The 24,539-nt window shown below is 42.4% G+C and overlaps 1 protein-coding gene and 1 pseudogene across 1 annotated transcript; both read left to right on the top strand.

The window, feature by feature from the left end:
- The first annotated feature begins 1,622 nt into the window (after positions 1–1,622).
- On the top strand, positions 1,623–18,548 carry LOC120021734 (annotated as a pseudogene).
- A 1,500-nt stretch (positions 18,549–20,048) lies between these two features.
- On the top strand, positions 20,049–23,539 carry LOC120063100 (transmembrane protein 263-like). Its single transcript, XM_039013269.1, has 3 exons — positions 20,049–20,405; positions 21,215–21,299; positions 22,233–23,539. The coding sequence occupies exons 1-3, from the start codon at positions 20,397–20,399 to the stop codon at positions 22,538–22,540; spliced, it is 402 nt and encodes a 133-aa protein (XP_038869197.1). The 5' UTR covers positions 20,049–20,396; the 3' UTR covers positions 22,541–23,539.
- The last annotated feature ends 1,000 nt before the right edge of the window (positions 23,540–24,539 follow it).

Genomic DNA, 24,539 nt, shown 5'->3' with positions numbered 1-24,539 from the left:
ACGCCATTAAAAGGTCATTTACCACCTTCACAAGTGCAGTCTCAGTGCTATGATGGGGTCTAAAACCAGACTGAAGCATTTCGTATACATTGTTTGTCTTCAGGAAGGCAGTGAGTTGCTGCGCAACAGCTTTTTCTAAAAATTTTGAGAGGAATGGAAGATTCGATATAGGCCGATAGTTTTTTATATTTTCCGGGTCAAGGTTTGGCTGCCTAAATATGGTTCCCAATCAGAGACAACGATAGACAGCTGTCTCTAATTGAGAACCAATTTAGGCAACCATAGGCATACATACACCTAGACTAGACACTGCCCCATAAACATACAAAAAACCCTAGACAATACAAACACATACATCCCCCATGTCACACCCTGACCTAACTAAAATAATAAAGAAAACAAAGATAACTAAGGCCAGGGTGTGACAACCGGGGCCTCTCACTCCTCTTTCTGTTCTGGTTAGAGCCAGTTTGTGCTGTTCTATGAAGGGAGTAGTACACAAGATCTTCAGTTTCTTGGCAATTTCTCGCATGGAATAGCCTTCATTTCTCAGAACAAGAATAGACTAACGAGTTTCAGAAGAAAGATCTTTGTTTCTGGATATTTTGAGCCTGTAATCGAACCCACAAATGCTGATGCTCCAGATACTCAACTAGTCTAAAGAAGGCCAGTTTTATTGCTTCTTTAATCAGAACAGTTTTCAGCTGTGCTAACATAATTGCAAAAGGGTTTTCTAATGATCAATTAGCCTTTTAAAATGATAAACCTGGATTAGCTAACACAACGTACCATTGGAACACAGGAGTGATGGTTGCTGATAATGGGCCTCTGTACGCCTATGTAGATATTCCATAAAGAATCAGCCGTTTCCAGCTCAGTCATTTACAACATTAACAATGTCTACACTGTTTTTCTGATCAATTTGATGTTATTTTAATGGACAATAAATGTGCTTTTCTTTCAAAAACAAGGACATTTCTAAGTGACCCCAAACTTTTGAACTGTAGTGTATGTATAATTTGTATATTTTTTCTTTTTTTTTACAAATGTTAGAATTTTTTTCCACTTTGACATTAGAGAGTATTTTGTGTAGATGGTTGACAAAAAAATACAATTAAATACATTTTAATCCCACTTGATAACACAACAAAATGTGGAAAAGGTAAAGGGGTGTGAATACTTTCTGAAGGCACTGTAGATTAAGAAAATGTCCACTTTCTGGAGCTCTAGTCATTGTCATGTCCCATCTCTTTGATTTGCCAAAAATGTTCCCTTTATTCTTCTATAATAATACAGCATTTTTTCTTTGCCACTCTAACCTCTAAAGTCTGTTGGTCTCCTACCTTTTTGGGGGCATTTTCTTATCTATTCTATTACACATGGCTTTTAATTCGGATAACTTGAAAATAAAGTGCTAGTATTGAACTCTTTTCCTCTACCTCCTCTCCTACAGATATCAATCAAGAGCTTGATTGTCGCTGAGGCTACACACACTGTTGTGTGTTTGCATAAGAAGCCAACCAGATCCAACCATAACACCCTGAGCCAACACTGAACAAGATGCACCAACAGAACTGGAAAATGAGTGGTCGGTCCGCACAGATTGGTTTGAAAACATATTGATGTGTTCTTCTACCTTCCACCGTAGCCTCCAGGCCCTGGGTTCCAGGCTGTATGTGCTCCAGGGGCCCTACCAGGGGACAGTGATGCGTCTGGTGGCCCAGTGGGGCATCACCCAGCTCAGCATGGACACTGAGATAGAGCCCCACAACACCCAGCTGGACCAGCAGCACCGCATCATGGCCAGGGAGCAGGGACTCAACATACATGCCACCGTAGCACACCGTATGATGTCAAGAGGTGGGTCACAGTGGTGAGTGTTTGAAAGCAAAGTACTTCAATGCCTGCTTTCCTTCTTGGCTGTGTTTGTGTGCGTGTTTGTGTGTCATCTGTGTGTGTGGGTGTGTCTTTGTGTCTCCAACTGTAAACCATCCTTGCTTGTCTTCTAACCTCTCTCTCTCCCCCCTCTCCATACCTCCCCCTCTATATCCCTCTCTCCCACCCTCTCTCCCCACTGTAGGATATTGAAGGCCAACGGAAGGGGAACCACCTCTGACATATAAGAAGTTTCTACACGTCCTGTCCAACCTGGGGGAGCCAGACAAACCTGCCAGGGAGATCACAGCTCAGGACTTCCAGTGAGTACAGTACATTACTTCTGCTCAAATTGAGGCCTCTGTTTTAGGCCGCCGTTAAGGTGGTGCTGATGTCAAATGCGCGCTCTTTGGCAATTTCGACTTGTAAAAGCTAGCTATTTTTCAACACTGGCGCCAGGGTTCGGAATGTACCTGTCTTATCAGCTCGCTTCCGCTGAGGTGAGAGGGGTGGAAATATTTGAGATGTGTCCTTAAAAATGTGAGCCAATCTGCCAATTTCAAGCAGAGCTAATGGTGCTATTTAAGACTCATCAAAAGCTGGTCTTGGCAGTAACGCAATTGGTTATGGCATACATTTTGCCAGCAGAGGCACACCATAGCCTAATCAGCAGCCTATAACCAATGTTTCATTAAAATATCACGAGCAGCAAAACAGTCAACAAACGACAGCAAGGGCGACAAACCGCCCTTGCTGTCTCTGCCTGGCCGGTTCCCCTCTCTCCACTGGGATTCTCTGCCTCTAACCTTACTACGGGGGCTGAGTTAGTGGCTTACTGGTGCTCTTCCATGCCGTCCCTAGGTGGGGTGCGTCACTTGAGTGGGTTGAGTCACTGACGTGATCTTCCTGTCCTGTTTGGCGCCCCCCTCGGGTTCGTGCCGTGGGGGAGATCTTCGTGGGCTATACTCGGCCTTGTCTCACGATGGTAAGTTGGTAGTTGAAGATATCCCTCTAGTGGTGTGGGGGCTGTGCTTTGGCAAAGTGAGTGTGGTTATATCCTGCCTGGTTGGCCCTGTCCGGGTTATAGTTGGACGGGGCCACAGTGTCTCCCGACCCCTCCTGTCTCAACCTCCAGTAATTATTCTGCAATAGTTTATGTGTCGGGGGGCTAGGGTCAGTCTGTTATATCTGGAGTATTTCTCCTGTCTTATCCGGTGTCCTGTGTGAATTTAAGTATCTTCTCTCGGAGGACCTGAGCCCTAGGACCATGCCTCTGGACTACCTGGCCTGATGACTCCTTGCTGTCCCCAGTCCACCTGGTCGTGCTGCTGCTCCAGTTTCAACTGTTCTGCCTGCGGCTATGGAACCCTGACCTGTTCACCGGACGTGCTACCTTGTCCCTTACCTGCTGTTTTCGACTCTCTCTCTCTACCGCACCTGCTGTCTCTAACTCTGAATGATCGGCTATGAAAAGCCAACTGACATTTACTCCTGAGTTGCTGACCTGTTGCACCCTCTACAACCACTGTGATTATTATTATTATTTGACCCTTCTGGTCATCTATGAACGTTTGAACATCTTGGCCATGTACTGTAATAATCTCCACCCTGCACAGCCAGAAGAGGACTGGCCACCCCTCAGAGCCTGGTTCCTCTCTAGGTTTCTTCCTAAGTTCCTGCCTTTCATGGGAGTTTTTCCTAGCCCCGTGCTTCTACATCTGCATTGCTTGCTGTTTGGAGTTTTAGGCTGGGTTTCTCTATAGCACTTTGTGACATATTGGCTGATGTTAGAAGGGCTTTATAAATACTTTTGATTGATTGATTGATTCCAGTTTAATATTGGACATTATTTTAGAAAAAGCAATGTGTCCATGCAGCTTATTTGAAAAGTTGGGCTTCATTAGGCCTATGTGCAATAGTCATTGAATGAAAGGTGTCAGTGACTGTAGGAAGTCTGTTTAGGAGCATATTGCAAGTTATTACAATAGACTGATTATTGTTTTTCCTTGATCATTTTGTTTAAAAATTTGCATCTTCTACTTTCATCTGTTGGATCTGTCTAGTCGGGGGAATACCGATGGCTGTCCGTGGTGTGGAATCTGCTCGTAGCCTAGACTATTTTCCTGTTTGTTTGTTTACCTTTCACGTGGCAAAGTAACTCACAGGCCATATCAACGGCGATGGTAGGCTATTCTTATTATAACGTTTGGGCAATGTCCAATTGTCCATGGCTCGAACACGTGTGTTGACAAATGTTTCCATGTTAAATCCAATAGAAAAAAATGCTGATTGGCTACATGTTTGTTATAACTAGGCCTATTTGGCCGATATACCACGGCTAAGGGCTTTTCTTACGCACGATGCAACAGCGAGTGCTTCGATACAGCCCTTAGCCGTGGTTTATTGGCAATATACCACAAACCCCGAGGTGCCTTATTGCTATTATAAACTGGTTACCGACATAATTAGATCTGTGAAAATAAATGTTTTGTCATACCCATGGTATACGATCTGATATACCACGGCTTTCAGCCAATCAACATTTAGGGCTTGAACCACACAGTGTATAATATTTAATAAACTATATTCAATGATAGGACAAACATACATGCCTCCTGCCGAAGAGCCGTTAGGCCAGGGGTGTCAAACTCATTCCACGGAGGGCCTAGTGTCTGCAGGTTTTTGGTTTTTCCTTTCAATAAAGCCCTAGACAACCAGGTGTGGGGAGTTCCTAACTAATTAGTGATGTTAATTCATCAATCAAGTACAAGGGAGGAGCGAAAACCCGCAGACACTCGGCCCCCCGTGGAATGAGTTTGACACCTGTGCGTTAGGCCTACAGATGTCAGATCTTAATTTCACCCTTTTCGTCGCAGGAGGAAATCCTGCAGCAAGAGGATTTTAATATCTGAAGAAATATTTAGAATCGCCGCCAGGGGGCAGCTGGAAGCGATGTTTGTATTCATTGCAGTACTGTAGCTACATTGTACCTTATGTAGGCTACATGCAGACTACAGCGTATCTCGTGTGAATTCTTACTTGCAGGGGGTAGATGTATTTTTCGTGAGGGAAAATCTGTTTTATTTTTGTATCAATTGTTTTATTATGTGTTGAAGGCAAGCAATACGTTACATTACTTTGGTTGCCTTAGTGCCTTTGTGATCTTGCGGTTACAGCCACTGACCCCAGCACACATATGCCAGCGTCGACATGGGTTCAAATCCGTCCCACTGCTCTTTGACTCATGAAAGAACGTCTATTTTTGATGCATTAATTCCGCGTGGTTACAGGGTAAAAACAGAAACCACTCGAAGGATAACAGTTTAGGCATTCAGTGTTTAAGGTCAGGGCTATGGTTTGGATCATCAGTATTCATAGTATTCTTAGTCCTTGCTTGAGCATTGTGAACTGCCGTGACGCAGTGGTCTAAACAGTGCGCCCCTTGGCTCCGAGCCTCATGAGTGCTGGGCGATTTAGTGACCAGCCTAAGCCACATTAGGCCCACAAGTTCATTGCGTTTATTTAAATGTTTCCAAGAAGTGAAACGAATAGTCTAATAATTTACACGTCAAAGAAAAATGTCTCAGCTCAACCGTCTTTGGATAGGCTCAAGTGCATAAACATCTTGACAGCTTTACAAATATAAATATTACTTTATAAATATTAAAGCCACACAATACAGGCTTTCAATCCACACCAAAGCCCATAACTACATTGACAAATTATACATAGTCTAACTATAAAACATGGGCGAGCATTCACACTGGAGGAAAGTTTATCTTACTACATTAGGCCTACATCTGTCAATCAACTGATGGCACAAATCAGCTCATCAACTCAGCCAGGGAAACACAAACAGTAGGCTAGCCTATTATCGTTTTTCACACCTTTCGTTATGTAACAATGGATAGGCTAACAATGTCCTACAGAATGCAGCCTACTGGAATATAATCAAATAACAAGGCGCCTATTGAAACCATCAATGGAACAAGATTATCTACATCTGATCGTTAAACTGTGCGTGCTAAATTCACCCGCACAGCTGATCTCAATTGCAACCATTATTGTTCACCTCATTACCGCTTCCTAAAAGATGTCAGTGTTACCTTAACGTTAGTCCTGCTTGCAACCAAAGTCTTTCAAGATATGTTCATCCTCTGGTTAGTATTGTAATCGGAACAACTTAGTCCCTTTTGAACAGAATAAGGGCGATTTATCTATATGGCAAGCATTCTGTACAATATAAATAAAGTGTTTCATCGTTTACCACTTGAAATCCACTGTGGCAATTTATCCGACACTTTGTATGAACAGAAGCTGTTGGCGTAGCTTATTGTTATTCATTTATTTGTTTCCTATTTATGTTATCCAAAAGTGTCTGGTATGGTCATTTCTTATCAAGACCGGGGGTTAAATCCATAGACTGTCCATATTTTAAATGTGTAAATGATTCAAGTCAATTGGGGGGACTGAGTTAATTGTGCCAGAAGGGTGTGGGCCGGAATGAAACCCACGCTGACTAACCACTAGACCAACCTAGGCCACGATTAAATTTTGATACACTTGACACTTGTATGTCGTAGCCTAGACCAATATCTAACTTGTATTTTTAAAACGAAAACGTTGTTAATGTGTATGGCTGCATTTCAGATCCATTTTTGTACATTTTAATGTTGCAGTAATAGGACCTAGACCTAGCGTTTGAGCGAGCGAGAGAGACAATTATTTTGATAGCAAGCACGGATCCCAATGACTCGACTGCCACTGCATGGAGAGAAAGAGAACTTCTCTTTCAGGGACTCAAGACTCGAGGCTCATTTGAATTTCCTGAAGCAGCAGGAAAATTCTCTGCGACAAAGAGCAATCAAGTTAAGATCAAGTTCTGACCTGATTCTATTGAGAAATATTGTTGTTAGTTTAAAAAACAGATCGATTTTTTGGTTTAATTGGTTTTATAATGAGAACGCATGTCTTTTTAGGCCTTATCAATAGCCTAGTGAATTTAATCTTGCTTATTGAGTACGTTTTGCATATCCATGTCCAGACTGCTATTTACAGAAGGCCTAGCCCCTATATCAAGGTGAATACTGTAGTCTATGTTTAACATTGTATTTCCATATTGAAGCCATGCAATGTGGACTGCAAACATGTTCAAAAATATTTTGCAAATATGGGTCAGGCTAGTTAACGAACTAGGCTATAACGGACTAACATTCGAACTGGAGTTGATGACAACGCAATACATAAAAGACAGTCAATACACAACTTGAAGAAACCAGATATTTAGCCATGGAGCACGTTTTTATGGGTCGGTGTCCCGCTAGCGGGACAACTTCCGGTGAAACTGGAGGATGCGCAATTCAAATAAATAATCATAAATATTATGGATTTTAAACATTTATGTACATATAAGTGTCTTACATCGGCTGAAAGCTTAAATTCTTGTTAATCTAACTGCACTGTCCAATTTACAGTAGCTATTACAGCGAAAACATGCCATGGGATTGTTTGAGGACGGCGCCCCACATCAAAATATTTTTTCCACCGACAAATATCGATTAAATATTCCCTTTACTTTTTAAAAATCTTCCTCTGATTTGTCATCCAAAGGGTCCCAGCTATAACATGTAGTGTCGTTTTGTTAGATAAAATCCTTCTTTATATCCCAAAAAGTCAGTTTAGTTGGCACCGTCGATTTGAGTAATCTACTCGTTCAACATGCAGAGAAAGGAATCTGAAAATCTACCCCTTTGTTTCAACAAGTCAAAATACGTTTCCATTTACTCCTCAGATACCCTAAAAGGTAATCAAACTATAATATTTATTTCGGGAAAGAAGTATGTTCAATAGGAAACCGATTTTAGCAGGTGCGTAATGTCTTCATGGCGCACGCAAACACAAATTTACAAGACTGTGTCCCTGTACTAAAACTGATATTTCTTATTCGTTTTTGAAGTTACAAGCCTGAAACCTTGAACATAGACTGCTGACACCATGTGGAAGCCATAGGAATTTCCTCCAGGGAGCAATGACCTTACTCTTGCATTTCTAAGAGGATGGTTTCTCAAAAAAAATTGTTTTATTACGGTTGGTTTTCTTTGGATTTTCTCCTACCATATCTATTGTGTTATATTCTCCTACATTATTTTAACATTTCTACAAACTTCAAAGTGTTTTCTTTCCAATGGTACCAACTATATGCATATCCTGGCGTCAGGGCCTGAGCTACAGACAGTTTACTTTAGGCACGTCATTCAGACAGGAAGTGGAGAAAAAAGGGGTCTAGCCCTAAGAAGGGGCTAAGCCTCGACACACCCACAACTTGTTTATTCATCAAAACCCAGCCCTTTTGTGCCACCACCAGCTACTGCGCCCATAATTCCTATTGTGAAAATGGCTCAAATATTTCTGACACCGCCCCGAACCTATAACACTACCGCCAGTGCTAAGATTTACCATTGTGTAAGGTTTATTAAAGTAGAGCACTTAGTGTCATAAATGACACGCTTATGGAGTGTATACCTAGATCAAGCCAGATATGTGGGCTCTACATGTTACCATACATCTCAGGTCGTCAACATGTAAGCACTTGAGATTTTCTGAGCAGGTACTAAGAAGTCACACAGTAAGTACAGTCTTCAGTTGTCACCATAAAACCTTCCATGTGCCCCACTCAGCACCACCAGGAATGGGATAAAGAAGGATAGGGTACACAGACAGTTTAATGTTGTTTTCTATGGGTCATATGCTGCAGGGATTCCTTCTGTTCTGATTGTGGTACGAGACCTTCTGGTCCCGTTGGGAGCTTCAGTCAGCAGCACACAGAGAGCCTAATTTCTTTCCACTGTCCTCTCCTGCGAACACAATGTGCGCCAGTTAATTAGTCAGCCTCTACTGTAATCAACCAGTATTTTGATCTAAGTAGGACAATTTAATCCAAAAGACTATTTGCCATAATAGAGAATTAAAACCACTCTCCCTGTGCTAATTGTATACTAATTATGGCATTATAAGATAGTGTTGATTGGGCACAGCTTCTGTTGTAATTTCCGTGTGTGCGTGTGTGTGTGTCATTGAGTCACTGAGGGAACAGATGCCTCTCTCTGCTGCCAGATTGCTTGTGTTGGGTAAAGTCGCCCGCCAAGGAAGAAATGGGTGTGTCCATATGTTCTAAAGAGATAGTTGACTGAGAAATAACCTGAGATTGACCCTGCCGGTGCCTTTTGTGTGTGTGCTTCAGTGGGAGCACTCTGTTTGTTCCATTAGTGCTCTAATCTACAATACATGCCAGCTGTTCAAACTTCAAAGCAGTGATCTCTGTGTTTTGTTTTGTGTGTCAGTCAAACGCAGATTAACTCTGTGTGAGCCAGCCAGACCATCAAAAGCACAGCAGAACCCTACTCCCTGCTGTTCTGCTGCTTTTTGATGTGATCTGGGACCAGTGTTCTGGGGAGACATACAGGCTTTTCTCCTGTGATGTGAACAGGTGCCACTGTTCTCTGTACAGTATGAAAGTGAATAGGGATAAGAGCCTTGAGACTGACTCGAAGCCCAGTTTAGACCTACTGGCTGTTGTTAGTGGCTGGAAATGAAGCTTTGGAACACGGAGAGGGCTTGAACATGAAAGGGTTTGTCGTCCAGGGAGAGGGGGTATACACTAGACATTCGTGATAGGTTGGAGGAAAACAAAAATAAATATTGTGACACTGCAGTCGTGTCCTCCAGGCTGATCTAAAGACAGATGTTTGAAAAAAGGAAAAGGGAGCAGAATAGAAACAGATCCAATAACACTCACGGCTGCCCAACATTATTTCTATTTGTACTGGGGTAACATTGTATGGATGTTTCCCTTGTATTGTAGGAAGTGTCCTTCTCTGTTGTATTGTGGTAACGTTATAATTATGTTTCCCTTGCAGGACGTGCCCTTCCCTGGCAGCTGAGGAGTACAGTGAAGGGGAGCACAGGGTCCCCTCTGTTGAGGATCTGGGCATTGAAGGGCAGTCAGATGTGTTGTGGCCTGGAGGAGAGAGCCATGCCTTGATGAGGCTACAGAGCACAGGAGGTTGGTGGCACCTTAACTGGGGAGAACGGGCTCATGGTAATGGCTGGAGTGGATTTGTTGGAATGGTATCAAATACATCAAACACATGGTTAGATGCCATTCTATCCTCTCCGTTCCAGTCATTATTATGAGCTGTCCTCCCCTCAGCAGCCTCCACTGCTACAGAGACACATTGAGAGCCAGATACTTTATAACAGCTACCAATCCATACTTAAAGGGACAGTGCAACATTTGGGAAATTTTGCCATGCATGCTAGCTGTTCCTATAGACTTCCAGTCATTGTGCTAACGCTAGTTAGCAATGGCGCCAGAAACTACTTTCAACATTCTTCAAACTACACACGGAGACATACAAATGGTATCCACGAGTTCATTTGACTCTGGGTAGTAAATGTTGCAGTATCCCTTTAATCATGTAAATCCACTCCGAAGTAGACCGACACCATTGGATGCATTATCAATAGATTCATTCGTTTTAGATGTTGATTTTGAAGACCTGAATTTATTTCTTCCATGCAGAAATGTTCTCTCTTCTTATTAGTTGTTTTACCAGAGAATCTCTGGCATTTTGTTGCATTCTGCACTCTAACTGTCTCATGTTGTCCCTCCCTACAGGGTTTGGTGGCTAACTTCTCCAAGCCACGCACGATCCCCAACACCCTGCTACCCAGTGTAACAGTATAACTTTAAACCGTCCCCTCGCCCCGACACGGGCGCGAACCAGGGACCTTCTGCACACATCAACAACAGTCACCCACGAAGCGTTATTACCCATCGCTCCACAAAGGCACTTGCAGAGCAAGGGGAAACCCTACTTCAGGTCTCAGAGCAAGTGACGTAACCGATTGAAATGCTATTAGCGCGTACCCGCTAACTAGCTAGCCATTTCACATCCGTTACACTCACCCCCCTTTCGACCTCCCCCTTTTCCGCAGCAACCAGTGATCCGGGTCAACAGCATCAATGTAACAGTATAACTTTAAACCGTCCCCTCGCCCCGACACGGGCGCGAACCAGGCACCCTCTGCACACATCAACAACGGTCGCCCACGAAGCATCGTTACCCATCGCTCCACAAAGGCCACGGCACTTGCAGAGCAAGGGGAAACCCTACTTCAGGTCTCAGAGCAAGTGACGTAACCGATTGAAATGCTATTAGCGCGTACCCGCTAACTAGCTAGCCATTTCACATCCGTTACACCAGTACCACGGGTCTCAGTCCTTACCTCAGTTTGGGTTGTCTGTCTGTACGGGCATTCTACCACAGGCTCTCTAAGGTCTATGCACAGGTAAGTTGTGTTCACCAGAAGACCCTGATGTTGAAATTATAGTTAGAAGCAAGGAAGTGCAACCATCATATTGTTGATGTTTGTTTTATTGTTCAGTATAACCTCGTTCTCTCTCCTCTGTCCTCATCACTCTCCCTCTTTCTCCCTTACCTCCTCCTCTCCTTCTTTCCCTCTCCGCCCCTTTCTCGCCCACTCCGTACCTCGCCTACCTCCCTCCTTCCCTCTCAACCCCCTCCAGTCGAAGAACCACTCCCTGCCTCTCGTCTCTCTGCTGGGCCAAGTGCTGTGGAGGGAGTTATTCTACACCGTCGTTTCGGCAATGGCCAAATTTACCAAGATGGAGGGCAACTCTATATGCCTGCAGATTGGCTGGTACGACAAGGAGAAGGAGCTACGGAAGTGGAGGAAGGTATGACCCAACTTTGAAAAAGATATTTGTCCCAAAGTGTCAATGTAATTTGAGCGCTAGCACCTGTCCTAAGAGCTGACTAAATTGCACTAAACAAAGCACTAACTCAGATAAATAAACATTCAGACAACATGTGTGACTGTCAATGACGCCCCTGTCCTTGTCCCCGTCTCCCTCCCTCAGGAACAGACAGGCTTAACCTTGATCGACGCCATCATGACTCAGCTGAGGCAGGGGGGCTGGATCCACCACTTGGCCTGACACGCTGTGGCCTGCTTTCTGACCAGAGGAGACCTGTGGATCAGCTGGGAGGAGGGCATGAAGGTAGGGAGGGAGGCATGAAGGTAGGGAGGGAGGTGTGGGAGACATGTGGATCAGCTGGGAGGAGGACATCAAGGTATAGATGGAGGAGGGGAAGGATGGGTAGGGAGGAGTGGGGAGACCTGTGGATCAACAGGGAGGAGGGCATCAAGGTACCAAAAATGAGGAAAAGCGGGGCAGCGTGGCTGCTGGCTCTAAAATTGGTCACTTTGCAAGGTGTCTCCAGTTGTTGTTGTGCTCCTCCAGTAGCTGTCTGTGCTTCTCTCTGCATTTCCCTGTGCTCTCTGTGTGTCAGGTGTTTGAGGGGCACCTGTTGGATGCAGACTACAGTTTAAATGCAGGGAACTGGATGTGGCTGTCTGCCAGTGCCTTCTTCCACCAGTCCACACGTATCTTCTGTCCTGTACTCTTCGGGTGACGCACAGACGGAGAATACTTCAGGTAGGGCTCTCGAACACACGCACACACACACACTTTCTCAAACCCCAGATTTATATTTCAGCCTTGTGATTAATGTATCTCTCTTTGTGTGTCTTCAGGAAGTATTTCCCCTCTAAGTCTATGAGCCCTAGACGGCTCTAGAGGAAGTGTTGCTGCAGGCTTGCTGTATCATTGGTATGATGCTGCTTCTGTACTTTTTTACCATAACTACTGTTAAAGCTACTAGTCCCCTTTTTCAGACTGCTGCTTGTACTGGGCATTTCCACCCATGAGCACTAAGGTGAAATTCATAGGAACATGTCAAATTGGGTTTCAAATGAAAGCTACGAGTCCATTTTTTTGAGAAATTAATGAATACATACATTTTTCAACCATTTTCCATCCTAAAAATGTGTTTGTACTGTGATGTCCAAACTTGTGAAACATAGACTTCTATGATTGGTTCAGATTTTGTCTGGTCCGGACCAACAAAATGTGCTCTTGTTTGGGGACGGAGCTCATTAAAATAAGGATATTGCATATTTCTACCTTTGTATACCTGTTTGTGATACATTACAATAATGATATTTGGTATTTTATTAGGATCCCCTTTAGCTGCTGTAAAAGCACACAGAACATGAAGCATAATACAGAATGACATAATACAGAACATCAATAGACAAGAACAGTTCAAGGACAGAACTACATTTAAAAAAAATTAAAGGCACACATAGCCTACATATCAATGCATACACACAATATGAGATTGAAGGAAGTTCCATGCAATAAGGGCTCTATATAATACTGTACGCTTTCTTGAATTTGTTCTGGATTTGGGGACTGTGAAAAGACCCCTGGTCTTTTCAAAAGACCCCATGGACACACATGCTTTGTTTAATGCCAGTGGCAGCTCATTGGTAAAAATAGAAAAGAGTAGAGGGCCTAGAGAGCTGCCCTGCAGTACACCACACTTTACATGTTTGACATTAGAGAAGCTTCCATTAAAGAAAACCCTCTGAGTTATATTAGATAGATAGCTCTGAATCCACGATATGGCAGAGGTTGAAAAGCCATAGCACATAAGTTTTTTCAACAACAGGTTATGGTCAATAATATCAAACGCTGCACTGAAATCTAACAGTACAGCTCCCACAATCTTCTTATTAATTTCTTTCAACCAATCATCAGTCATTTGTGTCAGTGCAGTACATGTTGAGTGCCCTTCTCTATAAGCATTCTGAAAGTCTGTTGTTAATTTGTTTACAGAGAAATATCATTGTATTTGGTCAAACACAGTTTTTTCCAACAGTTTGTTAAGTGCTGGCAGCAAGCTTATAGGTCTGCTGTTAGAACCAGTAAAGGCCGCTTTACCAGTCTTGGGTAACGGAATTCCTTTGGCTTCCCTCCAGCCCTAAGGACAAAGACTTTCCTCTAGGCTCAGACTAAAAATATGTGTAACGGCTTTCCTCCTCCTCTTCATCCGAAGAGGAGGAGCAGGGATTGAACCAAAATGCAGCGGTTTGATACGACATGAATTTTAATAAACAAAACAGAAAACACGACGAACACTTGAATAATTACAAAACAACAAACGACGTAGACAGACCTGGACGACGAACTTACATGAAACACGAAGAACGCAAGAACAGGAAAACTGACTACATAAAACGAACGAACAAACAAAACCGAAACAGTCCCGCGTGGCGTAACATACACTGACACAGGAGACAACCACCCACAAACAAACAGTGTGAAAACACCTACCTTAATATGGCTCTCAATCAGAGGAAATGAAAACCACCTGCCTCTAATTGAGAGCCATATCAGGTCACCCTTAACAAACATAGAAACACACAACATAGACTACCCACCCAAACTCACGCCCTGACCGTCAAACACATACAAAATAACAGAAAACCGGTCAGGAACGTGACAATATGACAGATAGGAGTGGCTATAGAGTAAGCTACCATCCTCAGTAGCTTTCCATCTAAGTTAAATTATTGATAGATTACACTTATTTTACCACCTCTTCCACACTAACTTTACAAAATACAAAACGTGCACTGCTTTTCTTTCATTATCAGTTTTTTATGCATGTATACAATTGCTCACTGTTTGTTGTTGGTATTTCTTGCCTAAGTTTGCCCACTTTGCCAATAAAATAATCATAAAAATAATTGTCAACATCAAATGGTTTTGTGATGAATAAACTACCTGATTCAATGAAAGATGGAGTTGGATTTGTCTTTCTGCCCATAATTTCATTTAAAGTACTCCAAAGTTTTTTTCCCATCATTCTTTATATCATTGATCTTGGCTTCATAATAAAGTTTCTTCTTCTTTTTGTTGAGTTTAGTCACATCATTTATCAATTTGCAGTAAGTAAGCCAGTCAGATATGCAGCCAGACTTAGCCACTCCTTTTGCCCCATCTCTTTCAACCATTCAGTTTTTTCAATTCATCATCAATCCATGGAACCTTAGTTCTAACAGTCAGTTTCTTAACAGGTGCATGTTGATCAATAATTGGAAGAAGCAATTTCATAAATTCATCAAGTGCAGTGTCTGGATGCTCCTCATCAATCACATCAGAACAACAAATATTTTTTAACATAATCCACATAAGAGTCAGAGCAAAATATTTTGTATGATCTCCTATACACTATTTTAGGCCCAGCTGTTGTAACTTTGGCTTTCCTGGATATAGCCACTATATTGTGATCATTGCATCCAATGGGTACAGATACAGCTTTAGAGGAAAGTTCTACAGTATTAGTAAAAATGTGATCGATACATGTGGATGATCTTGTTCCTGTAGTGTCTGTAAACACCCTGGTAGGTTGATTAATAACCTGAACCAGATTACAGGTACTGGTTACAGTAAGAAGCTTGCTCTTGAGGGGACAGCTTGATGAAAACCAGTCAATATTCAGGTCCCCAAGAAAGTAGACCTCTCTGTTTATATCACATACACTGTCAAGCATTTCACACATATTATTTAGATATTGACTGTTAGCACTTGCTAGCCTATAGCAACACCCCAAAAGTAAAGGCTATAGATGTGCCAAGTGAACCTGCAACCACAACACTTCAGTAACACTTGACATAAGATCTTCTCTAAGCATTACAGGGATTTGGCTCTGAATATATACAGCAACACGTCTCCCCATAAGCATTTATGTCTCTTTTATAGATGTTATACCCTTGTATTGCTACTGATGTATCATCAAAAGTGAGTCTCAGAAATGGCTAATATATGAATGTTATCTGATGTTAGCAAGTTATTGATTTCATTAACCTTATTTCTGAGGCTACATATATTAATATGGGCTATTGTCAGCCCTTTCCTGAGTAGCTTATCAGAGAAAGACATAATACTGAAAAGAGCAGACAAAGCAAGAGAAAAAAATATACATTCTGAAGTCCATTAATTGGTGTGTGTGTGTGTGTGTGTGTGCTGCTATTTTCTTGTTGCTGTAACAATTGCTTGTAGGTTTATTTTTGTTCATTTAAAAGATCCTTAACGTGTGATAGAGAGACACCACTGTCCTAAACGGTACTCCCGCTGGCTTTGGTCTTTTGTCAGGGTAGCTGTTACTCCTTGCAGTTTCAGACAGGGCAGGTCACGGGGAAAATAGAAAACAACAAACAGCAGGGATCTAGACAGCCACAAACCCGGGACAATCCACGGTCCCAGCCACAATGGATAACCTCGTCATGGGCTGCGTTCAAGAAAACCTCGCTAGCTTGATATGTAGCTAGCTAGAAGCTAGGCTAGCTGTGACGCCAAATAGCTCCACAGACCCGTCCTTGGTCGGCAGGATCACTGGAAAGAGACAAGCAGTCCCAGCAACTGATGCCAACTACGTTGCGGGATCCAAACTATGAAGCTAGATAGCTACCAAGAACTTTCCAATACACTTTCAAACAACAAACTTTTCAAACAAACAAAACTGAGCTCTTTCTCATTCCGTGTTCAACAGGAAGTGGGAGAAAGACACACAGAGCAGAGAGGCACAGTTAAAAACCTCTTAGGGCTAGGCCCCTTTTTTCTCAGTTTCCGCCTGAATGACGTGCCTAAAGTAAACTGCCTGTTGCTCAGGCCCTGAAGCCAGGATATGCATATAATTGGTACCATTGGAAGGAAAACACTCTGAAGTTTGTAGAAATGTTAAAAATAATGTAGGAGAATATAACACAATAGATATTGTAGGAGAAAATCCAAAGAAAAACCAACCGTAATAAAGAAGAATTGTTGAGAGACCATCCTCTTACAATGGAAAGTAGGGGGGCATACTGAATTCTAGCTCCCAGGATGCAATTTCTATGGCTTCCACAGGGTATCAGCAGTCTATGTTCAAGGTTTCAGGCTTGTAACTTCCAAAACGAACAAGAAATATCAGTTTTGGTACAGGGACACAGTCTTGGAAATTTGTGTATGTGCGCGATGAAGACATTACGCACCTGCTAAAATCGGTTTCCTATTGAACTTACTTCTTTCCGTAAGAAATATTATAGTTTAATTACATTTTAGGGTATCTGAGGAGTAAATAGAAACATATTTTGACTTGTTGAAACAAAGTTTAGGGGAAGATTTTCGGATTCCTTTCTCTGCAAGTTGAACGAGTGGATTACTCAAATCGATGGCGCCAACTAAACTGACTTTTTGGGATATAAAGAAGGATTTTATCCAACAAAACGACACTACATGTTATAGCTGGGACCCTTTGGATGACAAATCAGAGGAAGATTTTCAAAAAGTAAGTGAATATTTAATCGCTATTTGTGAATTTATGAAACTGTGCCGGTGGAAAAATATTTTGATGTGGGGCGCCATCCTCAAACAATCGCATGGCATACTTTCGCTGTAATGGCTACTGTAAATCGGATAGTGCAGTTAGATTAACAAGAATTTAAGCTTTCAACCGATATAAGACACTTGTATGTACCTAAATGATTAATATCCATAATTTTTATGATTATTTATTTGAATTGCGCTCCCTCCAGTTTCACCGGAAGTTGTCCTAGCGCTAGCGGGACACCTAGCCCTAAGTTCCAGGGGTGGGTGGGTGGGTGGGTGGGTGGGTGGGTCGGTCGGTCGGTCGGTTGGTCGGTCGGTCGGTCTGATCGATCCATAATGATGCATTTCTGTGTAGTTCAGATCGGGGACCCCAGGATGTCATTCTGTTACCCTAATTCCGTTACCGGGTGTAAATCCACTTCACCTACTGTAGTTCAATAAGCAAAATATATTTTTTCTAACTCAAGGTGTCGTGTCATAGCTGACACAGCATTCTTTCTGAAGACATCTTTGAATCTTAATTTGGAGCAGATATTTAACAGAGTTTTTGGAAAATGTGGTCGCATAAAAAACTGAGGGCGATTTTACCTTAATTCTGTTATCAAACATTGCATCTGCACAGTTCTTCCAGTAAATGTGTTTTTGTGAAATTTGCGGTGTAAATTGTTCAAAGTAGTCATTGTGCATAGAGTTATATGATTTGTTTAACTTTGAAAACAATGTTTTTTGTTCAGGAAATATCTTAAAGTGAAAAATCGGAGTCAGTTTTATTCCGTTAGTGTGGAATTCCCCTACTACATCCTGACCATCTGATGTGTCTAGGTAACAACTACCCCCTGCTCATGGTGAGCCACCAGGAGGTCAGCCAGAGGAACCTGGACCTGATGAGACAAATCTGCAATGAACAAGAGAACACAACTCTGCTCACCAGAGGTACACACGCACGCACGCACGCACGCACGCACGCACGCATGCACGCACGCACGCACGCACGCACGCACGCACGCACGCACACACACACACACACACACACACACACACACACACACACACTAAACAAGACAACGCAGCTAAACTCAAAAGAGGGAATACACACTGACTCACTCTCTCTGTGCCAGATGTAGCCGATGACCCCATGGAGATACGTCTGAAGAGGGATGGTGTGGTGGCAGACGAGGGACGTGGAGCCAAGAGGTTTAGACCTGACACCAATGCAATAGGAGGTCATGTGACCGACACACCCCTAACCCCCCCTAAAAACAATGGCAAGAACCGTAAAAACACAGACCAAGTTGGTAACAAACGCGACCCTTACCCCCAACAATCTGGACCAGGCCTCTGTCATCGTCTCCCGCCCCCTCTCGAATAATTTATCAATGGCCTCCTCTTCCACCTTCAACATCTGATCTGATCTGAAAGCAGTGGTCAGCTTTTCCATGCAGAGTAGTCTTTTTCCCATCAGTGTTTTTGAATCATTGATGAAGGATTTTGAGGCTTATTCCCTGACCTGTCAATGTTTTTAATTGCTGTTTTATGATTTTGTTAAACTCTTGCGAATTCTATGTTTTTTCTTACTAGATTGCCTGTAGTTTTTCATGTTGTCTGTCTTTAATTGGGTAATGACTTGGTGCCGCCTATCTTGGCCAGGACGCTCTTGAAAAAGAGATTTCAAATCTCAATGGGCCCTTCCTGGTTAAATAAAGGTTAAATAAAAAATAAAAAATGTCTTCAGGACAATCTCTGGTAGGAAGCATCAACGAAGCATCAACTATGACTGCTTTCTTCCAAGACCTGTTCTACTGTCGCTGCAAGCCTGGCGAAGAGAGGCAACATGCAGAGGAACCATGTCGGGTACAGAGGCTGGGAACTGACGACATGTTATCAGGGGAGATAAGAAGAGTCTCCTGTTGGAGTGGCTGTATGTATTCCCAAGCCTTTGCACGGAGACTCCATCCTTACAATCACAGAGTTGTCAGACAGTCCATTTCACTGTCAGTGTCCACACGCACAGTGTCTCTGACACTCAAGACCAGGAGTGAAATATTAGCTACATCATGGAAGAAGCTAGCAAAATAGCAATTATCATGATGGTGCATACACCGCCATTTCTTTGCACTTCATTGGTAGCCTTGTAGTCTTAGGTACAGAGACTGGGAAACAGACTGTTGCATTGAATTTCACATGCACCTGTTTTGCTGCATCTTGTTGTGGAAGGCTGGCTCTGAAGCCGAGGCGTAAACATTGCAGAACTGAAAACTCTTAAGACGACGACAGCAGACATGCTCATTCAACCGTCATACTTTATCTGCTCCACAGGCCACGGTAAGGCAGGACGTCAAGGGGCTTGAATCTAGGACGTGACAGAGAGAAGTAGGCTGCAGGTGTGACAGGCAGTACTCACATCTATTATTGGAAGAGCCACAGTTTTCTTCATTACAGCCTATATGGCATGTGACTCACTTCCTTCACAGGAGACCATTCAGCAGTGGAGAGATGTTTTTCTCTGGGCTGGCAGTGGTGCAGCTGTCTGTCTATTCAGAACAACCTTATCACCGTTGGCATGGCAACCAACACTCACTCATATGTTGGTATGGTGTAACATGTTTTTTGTATATCTTTAACATGAACAAATACTGAATAAATAAACCTTATAAATAACTAATATTTTGTGTTATTTGGGTGATTGAATGTATTACCAAAAGATAAAATATGTACTGATCCTTGTGAATTAATCCTACGTCATGATCTTTTTGACCATTATAGTCCAAAGGGCCACTCGAAATTCGGCAGCATTACATAACATGTTTTCTTTAAGTGAATCCTAAATTTTTTTTTATTCCGTCTGCCCCGTAGAACACATAAGACATGTAGCACTCATGAATAAAATAGAGAGAGCTGGAGCCTGTTTGAGGTGACGCAAGATCCGGAGAAAACGAGTGCAGTAGTTGAGGCGCCACGTCGGCAGAACCAACAAGATACATCCTATATTTTTTAAGGAAAGTTTGAAACCGCAAAAGTACGATTTTACGTGCGTTAAAATACAGGACAACACGCTATTAAAGTATAGCTTTGAATAGAGGAGTTTGAACAAAAGTAAAAAGGCACCGGGGATTGAAAATTGTAGTAATATTTTCAGGAAACAAACGAGCGCACCAATTATTCGTCTCAGGTGCGTAGCAGTCCCTTCTACAAGCGGGCATCAGAAATTACTGGAAACATGGTGAAGGTAAGGATATGTCTGTTCTTCTGTATCGATTTATGTATGTGCTTACGATAAGTAAAGTGATAGGCTACTGCATATCAATTGGGGTATGATAAAACCATATATATAATATATGATATAATATACGAAATTGATTAGATCCGGACTGAGTGATGCACTGTGCTTCCTTTCAAGCAAACAGTAGGTTAAGGACATTTTTTAAATATTAAACTAAATCTACAGCCCAAATTATTGACCTGTGTGGGAAATTTCGCTAGCGTTATGATTTGAGTGTTTTCCCTGTGCAGCCTATGTAACCAGCTAATTGGAGCTTTCACAACAGGACGACTTTTTAAGACTCCTTTAAAAGCCTGTAGCCTTAGCTTTGTCATATTTTTGTGATTTTTGGTTTATTTAACAAAAGGGCATTTTAAATCAACACGAAGCAAACAATGATTGTCGTATGGTTTTGCAACAAGAGTAAGAACTTTGAACATCCAACAAGCACTGGTTTTGAACGTTTGTTTGTGCTTGACGGGCTCCGTCAAAAATGTAACGTTTTGTGCATGAAATCCCAGAGCATAACCTTACTAATAATATGCAGTTATTTAACCTACTTGTGCCCTTTGAGCACTGTTTCATGGCTGCTCAGAATTTGCACCGATCTTTCTATTCAGAAATACATTTCTAAGTGTTAGATTATACTGTTTTGACTTTTCCAACAGGCTTATAGTGTTGATGGTTTAACAAATTGTACGATTTACTACTTGTATGAACTTGCTTATTAAATTGCATGTATTCTAGCCTAATCAGTATTGTTTTTGTTCTGTAAGAACGTGAACGCCACCCCAGAGCCCCAGCCTGAAGGTTGTCTCGTGGAAGAAGAACCTGAGTTAACTGGAAGCGAGCCCACAGCAGGTAAATAACACAATCATCAACAGTGCGGTGAACAATATCTCTCTGCGCTGTAGCCATCTCTCTTGGTGGGCAATTAAAGCCCCCTTTGTCAAGGGACACTTGAACCATCTGGGATAAGGTGCAATTCAGGGTAAAGGGTTGTGTTGCTGTTTAACAAACTAGAGATGTATTAAGGGAATATGTTTGTTTGTGATCAGGTTGTAGCTCTCAAACTCAAGGTGGCATTCTGCCTTCAACCCTACAGTTTTCAGTCATTAGCTTCGTTCCCAAAGACCTCGTGTACTACAATCCTGAAGCTGTTTTTTTAACGTTTAGAAATGCCAATCATCACTTGCAATATGGTTTTCGAAACCATATGGCCCTTATTTTTCATCAGAGTAAGAATCCTTCAACAACAAAAATATGCACACACTATAGCAGTTTTGCACATTGGTTTCATGTACCAAATAAAAAATGGAATGTTTCCATCGCCTCTTCAACTCTACCAATAGTTTGTCACAACTGTTGCGTTAAATAGCAAATGTGCTTACTCTGGATGATCGTTCTCATACCATGCAATTTAAACTGCATGGTTTCTCCGAGTTGTAGTAGGAGGACCACACACCATGTCATCGTGTGCCTCAGTTTACTTCGATATGATGGTTATGTCGTACCAAAACTTCATGTTCCATCACAGCTGTTGTGATTTTTATCTGGTATGACTTTACTCACATAACTGGATGGGAATGTGGTTACTAAGTAGAATACCTCAATGTATTGACATGCCTTACTATTGTTTAATGATATGATTCATTGTGTGTAGGCCTCTTTCTCTGCTGATGGTCTGTTTCACAAACATGACGTGTGGTCCTCACTCTCTGGTCTTTCGCTATCTGTTATGTCCATCTTTCTAAAACTGTTTTGCGTGTGTTCTAAAACCCATCTCTCTCATAGATGAGGGGAAGGATGCAGGTAAGGAGCACCCCGAGGCCCAGCCGGGCATGATCTGGCGGGTCGGGGGTGGCCTGTTCCGTGCCAGTAAAACTGTGGTGGGCGCCACGGTAGGAGGAGTTGCCTGGCTCGGCGGGAAGAGTCTGGAGTACACTAAATCAGCAGTTACTTCAGTCCCCTCAATGAGCGTCAGCCTGGTGAAAGGGGTCGCCGGGGGCGTGTCATCGGTCGCCGGGGGCGTGTCATCAGTGGGTTCCACGGTAGCTGGCAAAGTTCCGTTCAGAGCCAAGACAAAGGACAAGGCAGAGTGAGGAGGAGATGATGACGATGATGGACACGCAACACAATGCATCGCCCCACCGACTGAGCCATAAGAGGAAGTGATGAGTTGAAGCTAGTCGCCATGTTTTCAAAGTGGATTGATTTCGTTAGTTTTTTTTCTTCGTTTGTACATCATTCACTAAGTTGTACCTGGGGAAACAACATGTTCAGTAGTGCCTTTTGTAGCCTCCCCCTTCTTTCCCTGTTCTTTTTTTGGTCATTTTAAAAAAATCTGTGTTTTTGTTAGTGTTGAAGAAGGAGATTACTATTTATTCAGGCCAGAGGTCACAATTGTCCCCCTCGCCATCTATTCCCCCCTCCCCCCCAAACACCATTTCACTGAGCAGTGTGTACAGGGGGTCTTCATCCAAACCTACATGGTCCCCTGAAGCCTTAAGACAATGTAAAGCAGTTATATAAGGAGGGAGAGAGATAAACAGGCATGCTAGGTTGGGTTCTTCTCTTCCACCATTTAAAGCCTGGTTTGTGGTTTATAATGTGCTGGAATTTTTGTATGAGTTTTTTTTTTTTGTGACCGCAAACCCCAACACAGAACATTAGCTTGTTTCGAAATGGTACAGTGAACCATGTGAAGATAGCTTTTTGGGTCTTCTGAAAAGAGTTTGATAGCATTTCCAAAATAAGAGTTGGAGGTGATGTGGTTCTGAGAGCCAATAGCCCTGTTTAGGTTGTTGTGGTAAAACGATATGATCACTTTAATCATGGTTATTCAGTAGATGCATATATGAAATGGAGAAGTCATAAATTTTACACAAAATAAAAGATCTATTTATTGATGGACTTGTTTCTCTACTGTCTGTCTTTGGTCCTTTTTATAACGTTTCTATGGAAACTCAACATTTCAATGCAACAGTTTGGGTTTGTTTCTGTATTCTGCCATAACTTGGCTGTTGCTGGTAGAGAATGCTGATATGACTGTCTGGCATGCTTGTACTTTCCAACATAATAAAGTCTCGTGGGAAGTTTGACATTGTGCCTCTGTCTCATTCACAATTTGGGATGTACCTTATAGTCTCAAGTCTATGCTACCGGGGTGTACTCACTAGGAAGCAAACGCATTGAAATGGTGAGGGACCTACCTGAATTTGTCCAATAAACTTGTTTTTGTTACAAAACGTTTAACCTTTGGAGTAAATGTTTTCCGTTGCGAAAGGTTTTGCAACTGTTAGTCTAAATGAGGCCTGGGGTGTACCCAGGAATTAAATGATGAAGCCAAATGAATAGTTGGAGACGGTACTAAATTTGAGAAGTCCATTGGGACTGCATTTCTTCAATGGCAACATACTGTTTGTGTAATGTCTTTGTTGCCATGTTGAAGGGCTCTTGGGTGTTGCTGATTCTCAAGGGTCTGAGTGTTTGGGTCAATATGGGGTCCTATTATTAGCCTTTGTACCAAACTGTTACTGCATTACATATCACTATGGACAACACAACAGGTGGACTATTCTACTGCTGAACCTAAGTGCTAGATTCAATCCGATCACCTGTTTACTGCTATGCATCTTCAAGGCAATGTTTCCGTGTTTAAACGCTGCATGTATCAATCGGAAATTACCGTTTGAATGTCAATCGTGCTGTTACGCAGATCTTCTGCCGTCCGTATTGAATCTAGGCCTTACTGGCAACCAGCCAGACAAGATATTGAATCCTCTTGACGTTCTTTTGTCTGCTCTGCAATGGCGTACTTTGAAACTTCTCCATGTTCCAAAAAGATAAAGTACTTGTAAGTGTTAACTTTTGTCAAGTGTATTTAAATAAACTGCTGATAAATCAGTAAAACCTTGTAGCTTTCCTGCTCACATCCTTGGTGCCAGTCTGGAACCATCATGGTCTTGCTAAAAGGCAACCCATTCCAAACCGGTTCAACTCAGAAGCAGAAGAGGGCCCCAGCTAGCTTATTGTACTAACTTTCATGAATTATTACCAATATCGCTGAAATAATTAGCCTAATGAAATGTAACAAATTCA

The sequence above is a fragment of the Salvelinus namaycush genome, chromosome 2 (assembly GCF_016432855.1).
Source record: "Salvelinus namaycush isolate Seneca chromosome 2, SaNama_1.0, whole genome shotgun sequence".
Taxonomy (NCBI): domain Eukaryota; kingdom Metazoa; phylum Chordata; class Actinopteri; order Salmoniformes; family Salmonidae; genus Salvelinus; species Salvelinus namaycush.
Note: the sequence above shows the minus strand (reverse complement) of the source record. Positions and strands in the feature narration are given on the sequence as shown.

Coding starts and splice junctions, on each gene's coding strand:
- LOC120063100 (XM_039013269.1), top strand. Junction 21,300..22,232: donor TGGAAGCGAGCCCACAGCAG/GTAAATAACACA, acceptor TCTCTCTCATAG/ATGAGGGGAAGGATGCAGGT.